Source organism: Anneissia japonica, unplaced genomic scaffold (genome assembly GCF_011630105.1).
Source record: "Anneissia japonica isolate Jap-2015-1 unplaced genomic scaffold, ASM1163010v1 scaffold13852_len218977_cov144, whole genome shotgun sequence".
Lineage (NCBI taxonomy): Eukaryota > Metazoa > Echinodermata > Crinoidea > Comatulida > Comatulidae > Anneissia > Anneissia japonica.
The window spans coordinates 144,165-150,907 of NW_022738677.1; the positions used below are offsets into that span (position 1 = coordinate 144,165).

General features: G+C 34.3%; 1 protein-coding gene across 1 annotated transcript; it reads right to left on the reverse strand.

The window, feature by feature from the left end:
* Window positions 1-365: 365 nt before the first annotated feature.
* On the reverse strand, window positions 366-3,032 carry LOC117117683. The gene is made up of 2 exons (XM_033262068.1): window positions 2,724-3,032; window positions 366-2,392 (listed from the first exon to the last, which is right to left on the reverse strand). Exons 1-2 carry the CDS (start codon window positions 2,959-2,961, stop codon window positions 2,214-2,216), a joined length of 417 nt encoding a protein of 138 aa, XP_033117959.1. The 5' UTR covers window positions 2,962-3,032; the 3' UTR covers window positions 366-2,213.
* Window positions 3,033-6,743: the final 3,711 nt, after the last annotated feature.

Consider the following 6,743-nt stretch of genomic DNA (forward strand, 5'->3'; position numbering starts at 1 on the left):
TAAACATAAACACCGGCAGATAGTACATTATTCAATTTTTTTGTTGTCAGACTTATTAGACAGTTGGTCAGACTTTGTCTGAAATCTATCAGATATAGAATAATCTGATCATACAATAATGTCTGATCAAACATGAAGCCTCGTTTAGCCGTTTTCGAGTCTAAATCCGACAGACAAGGACTTGCGTGAATTTATAGTACAATAATGCGATACGTAGCCCTGGTTTTTATAAGATCACTACAATGCGCGCGTAGCTCTGCCCGGCGCAATCGGGAATTGCCCGACGAATCACCGAGGGTTGTCGGCGATAAAGAGTAACAGTTTTATGGAAACCAGACTTAACCGCCTATGAGTACAATTTTAATCAATAAAAGAAAACAGAATATTTTTTCATCTCTAGCTTTTAATTGTTGCAAATTGATTATCATAATCCTCAACTAATAAATATTTTTAAGATGTACAATTCAATAAATAAATATTGCCTCAATAATATATAACAATAAATAATTAGTATATTTACTCTTAAGTGTATCGCCGGACACATCGCGACTGCGATTCTGATCCAACGTAAACATTTTAAATATCTTATTTAACCACGAATTCGTGGAAGAACACGTTGTATAATGGACCTTCCCGGAGTGTCAATCAAACTTAACCGACCAATCAGAACAGGGCCAAGAATACGCGCGCGTCTAACAATCGCACGTGTTGTTCCCCCAAACGCAGGTGTTTTCGTATGTTTTACCCATAGAGTTATAATAAGAATTTTTAATAGTTCTATGCTTTTAACACTGTAGTTTTTTGGGGACCTTAGCAAATATCTCCAAGGGCCGGGGCTTAGCGGAAAGGTCCATTTGAATCTGACAATGACTTTGTCATCATAATACTACTCAGCATGGAATGAAATGCGAATGGTGATTAAAATACCATTCAATTATAATTGGCCTACTACACACTTAGTAGGCCTATATTTTTATTTTAAAATGCAATCTCCAAAGACTATATACATGTAAGAAAACATGATGCAATGAGTGCAATTAGAACCATGATCTAAAACCACATGAAAACCATATTCATTATAGATTGTTCATTATAATAATCAAACAAGGTTTTTTTTTGATACCGGTAAAATTTACGCGCTTTTCAGATACCTGCTTCAGCTGTATTTATATAGTCATTTCTAAGTGCCGACGTCATGTGTCCGTATTCATCCTTCTCTGCATATTATGTAACGTAAATAACCACGTGACTGTTGTTAATGTCACCAAAGAATATAGAACGGCAAGAAGTTCGACTTATGGGATTTCGCTGGAACGTAATCCTATTTCAAAAAGTACTACATGAACTAGAAGGCGTCCTTGAAAGGGCGAGATTCGAATTCTATATGAATTCTAATAGAGCGCCCTCTATCTCATTGTAGTACTTTTTTTAAAACGTTTTATTGCGTGCATACAAAATCAGAGCAGTCGGACCTCTCGCAATTCTATACTCTTTTATGTCACTTCGTCTTGCGTATCTCTCCCTCTAACGGATTGAGAATATTGATATGCACGGCGTTACGTGAAGAAGTGAAAATTCTACTTTTAAATGGACAAGAAACCTGGTCATTAACGGTATTTCAGGTTCTTGCATCCGTTTCCATGTCTTGGAAGATTTAACCTGAGAATCAGGTTTAAATTGTGACAAAAAAATGTGATTTGGACGGAAAGACGAAGAAAAAATCGTAGTACTCCCGCTGTCGTTGGCATCTGCTACAGAGAATTGTTAGGACAGATCAAGTTCTTTTACACAACTTTTCAATGTGGCACTTTTCTGGAAGAATGTTGCTGTGGTGAAGAACACGGTTCAACAAATATTTGGTTGGTGGCAAAATTGAATAACACATTAACCAAATGCTAATCGCATATTAAATGTGTTACATAGTCTGCAATCATCATACTGTGCTAGCTCCACTTTTCATTCCATAATCTCTTTCTCAAAGAGGTTTTAAATCATTCTTAACTGCGTATCTTCAACAAAAAGAGAATGCTGACGTCACGTTTTTAAGACATCGTTCTGCACAAATGGGGAAACAGGTACAGTTAAATTTTCAAAATAGAAATGTAATTATGAAGTGTTCGGCGGATCAACTCGGTGTGAAAAATAAATAGCTTTCAAAATGTGACATTACTTTGGTCGCTTAGGGCTGACGTATACTAAAATAGAGAAAAGTTTTACGATATGGTGCTCCTATTATTTTCAAGCATACGTTGCCTAATTGTACTGGGTAGAGCAATCATTTGTCCTTGACTATTAATAAGACCGTCTTCTTGCATTTGTTGAAATTGCTCTCTTGCATTTGTTACTGATAATCCCATGGATTGGAGTACACTTACAAAAGCGTCAAAGGCATCTGTATGAAATAAAGAAAAAAAATGATTGAGTACTTTATTGACCTTGTTGTTAAGCCACGCCCCTTGGACATTATTGCTGGGTGTGGACATTAAACATGAACTTACGTACTTAAGGAACATGCACGTATCCCTGCCTTTCAAATAATACTTTCTGCTTGGCCAGTTGTTAAGTTTATTCTGTTAATAGAAATAAGTCAATTCGTAGTTTGAACTGCAAATGCCTGTATCCGAGATTGATATTTATGTAGATTGACATTGATATGGGCCTGCGCATTTGAAACTACAAATTGGCTTATTGAAAGAACACAAATAAATAGTAGACCTGCTTACTTCTTTTTGAAACACTTTGTGCCTCTGGAAATTGTGGCATATGATGTTTTTCTTGATTACTTTGGCTTATCAGAAGTTGGCAAAGTAAACCAGCAATCTCCGTATCGATTTGGCAAATTTCTACTACATCAGCCAAGTGCTCTTGAGATACAGGCATTCCATTTACAATTGCTGATGGGTATAGAAGGACTGAAAGAACCAACAGTAACACCGGCAATGTACACTTGCTTACCTCCATATTATCTGATTTCTGTAAAGATATAAGAAAGAAGTATTATCATTTCTATTATTATAATTATGTAATATTTTTATGTATTACCTAGGCATACAAGTAAAAACGCTTAATAGGGAACGAGGTTTCGACTCATTATTGCGTCATTTTATTCTCAGGTGTTTTTTTTTTTCTTCAACTCGTTTAATTACTTTACGTATTATAACGCTGAAACCTGTTCAGTGACGGATGCAGGAATTCGAAATAGAGGAGGCCCAGGGAGGGTTAGTTACAGATGGAGCGTCCAAATTACCTCATGCTCACAAAGGTTTTTATGCATTTATTCTTATACGTTTTAGAATAATATGTAATACACTTATGTTTGTATATGGTTGACAATCAAATGTTGTGTGTGATGAATATTGATACAGTCGAAGAATCTGGTGAATAAGTCACTGGATAGCCATTGGTATCATGCATTGGTTGGTTTCCATTTGGCTCATCGAGAAAATTACAGTATTGAGATCTTTCAATAATTCTTTCCCTTATTCTTTCTTATTTTGTTTGTCCGATTGTGCTTTTCATACAGCTACGGTGTACAGTATTGTTTTTATTTATCGACTTGTTTTCACAATAACATTGATTAAATTACTTATGAAAACATGATGTTAATTGTTTTCCAATTCCATAGTACTAACACTCGAAGTTGGTTATTCTTTTGTAGGAAAATTTCAAAAGTAAGACTGAATATATGTTTGTAAAATCTGGTTTTATATTCGTAAATAATGTAGTCATTGAAGATTTACTAAACCTTTGGGGACAATGTAAAATAATTTATAAGCATAATACTTGATCGACCTTCATCCAGTCTGAATCTTATGATAAAGTATGTTATTTCTATGTATTAATGAGGAATAAGACCAGAATAAAATGTCGGTAATAATTGTGAGGATAAGCTTGACTGCTAATGCAATCAAAACAATAATTCTGTTATGGAAGAAAGAGGCGAGCACGCAGGTGTATTTATGTTAGCCTACCTGAACGGCAACCCAGTAATTTCAATGTCATCGTTATACTTATAACATCATTTAAACGCAAGTGTTACTATTATCACCAAAACGTGCGTCAAAGGAATAATTAATAAATTAACACGTGACGAACGCTAATTTAACAATCGAATGCGAATGGCTTGTTTTCGAAGTTATATTTCTTTTCGGTACCATCGGATCGGTGGCACTTTCGCGACAAGGCACATGAAATAATAATCAGCTTTTAAAATCAGCGGATCGTTCATTGCCTACGCATGACTTGCACATACAGTGAGTGCGTTGGTAACCATGGACAACAAATTAATGGATTCAATTAATACGTCGTATTGGAATTAAATTTTAGAGTTTAAATCCAAATGGATTGTGTCAACGGTAAAAAATAATTTTGTTTGTTTTTAATTGGCGAGTAATCCGCGTTTTGTAGATCTAGGCTTATGGTTATATCACAGTTTATCAACAACATAATAGTTTGTGAAGATGATGTTAATTTCTGAAATGGAAATAGGAAGGCAGTAAGGACGAACTTTGCTCACTTCGAATAAAACCAAGGACTTTCAACTATAAAGTTAAAATCCATGATAAAACAAAGAACAAAACAATTTCTAACGTTGTAAGTTATCAGTTTAGACTTGTAACTGAATTGCATTCTTCAGTTCTTTCATTAGAAGTTATGGATTAGGTTGACGTCTGATTGTTATAAAACAAAACCATCGGAATGTGTTTATATTGGAAAAGAATTTTCCGTTTTATTCTATTTTATCGAGTCTGCCTTAAAAATAACCCATAGCTAAATGCATTACAATAGAAACTATGCCATTAATTACTTAATCTTAATTGCGATTTTAAAGTTTGATTTTCGGGGTCAGGTGACATAATTGGGATTCCAGTAATTCACACTAAGGGACGCGAGACAGAAACCACCAGACCATGGCCAAGCGGTACAAAATAGTTACGTCATTTTTTTTAGGGATGCGTGTTTTCTATCATTGTATATCTATTTGTTTTCATCCAATATAATATTTAAGTACAAGGCACAGAGTGGTAGATCTATTTAGACCATCGGAATGTCTTGTTTGTTTCATTCATCCCGTGACATTCCCTACAAAATACAAATTCCGATCTTTGTAATTAACGACAACAATATCTATAAACTCTTTATTCTTTAACTTTTTTAAGACCTGTCCGTGCTAAATATTTAAAGAAAAACAAATCCCTATTATTTTTAAGTATTTTGAGTGACCGTTTACCGTAGTTGGCACGTGGCACTTAAAACTAGTAGTAAAACACGTCGCAGAAGCGCAACGACCATAGGCCTACTTGAATCCAGAAGCGGAAGTTACAATATTGACTTTGTAAACTGAACCGTCTAGAGCAATGACGTTCCATTATACCTCCACGCGATTACATCAACAAGAAGTGCGCACACCTTGGCAAACTTCCAAACCACTCATTAATCGATGTTATATTTGTCGATAGGGTGGAAGCAGGCCCATTCATTCAGTATAACCAATCAGTTCCCAAGCTGGGCTGTTTACTTCCGACCGCAACACTTTTCTACTTCCATAGTGAAGGATCGCCCACATGTGTATGATTTGTAACGAACGTAAATATTATATATATAGGCCTATCATTTACTATTGGAATTTCAAAACGTGTTTGTCAGATAAAATTTGACGCATACACCTGTCACATTACGATATCGGTTTATTTATTTTCTTACTGAGTAGGCATTTTAAAACTAAATAGCTTTTAACAATGAAACGATAAATAATTAATTAGGCCTATACCACAGGCCTAGCCTAGAGTTAATTGTATTACAGTTATTCACGAGAAACGGAAATTCTACATTAGTTGCTTATCGGACCGACGTAATTGATTGAAACATCTATCAATAAAATAGTATTTTGTCATATTAGGCCTAATAGTACGTTGCCTTTCATTAAAAGAGCCCAGTATAAAATTAAATATATATTTATAGAAATGTATGCCATAAATACACTGAAAAAGAACGTGCTTACATACGTATACATATCATGATAAGGCTGTAAATCACATTGTATAATAGAGTTAAAACAACACTAAACCGTCTTGCTTGAGATAATGTTATAGGCCCTAATTACAAAACTTTTATATATAAATTTTGAACGTTAAGAGAAAAGGAATCACCGAGTGTGTGAAAAAGCCCTCAACCGGGATTCGAACTCGGGACCTTCTGCTGTCTTTTATGCAAACGCCTTTAAGCAACTGGAGAATTGACGCTTTGTAGGGAATTCAAATCCGATTAAAGCAACTAATCACGCTCTTGCGTATGCGTAATTTGGGCAGCACCAGTCCAACTACAGTATTACAGTATAACAAAGATCAATATGATACGCCCTCTTTTCGACGGCAAGACAGGATCCCCTAAGTGATACTTTATTTTTTTCATAAATATGTATTTATAAATGTATACTATTTTATATATAGGCCTATATATATACACACATATATATATATACACATATATATAGGCCTATATATATTATATATACATAATTATATATATATGTAATAATATAGGTCTTTGATATATAGGTCTATGTATAGTAGCATTTCTGTTGTAAAGTCTTCAAGTCATATGTACTGTATGTGTAAAAAATTAGTAATAATAATTTTTATGAATAAACAAAATTGACTTATAGTATAAATTTAACCATAGATTTTGATAGCAGAAAAATCCTTAGACAATACATCGTCTCCAATGATATTAATTAGTATTAC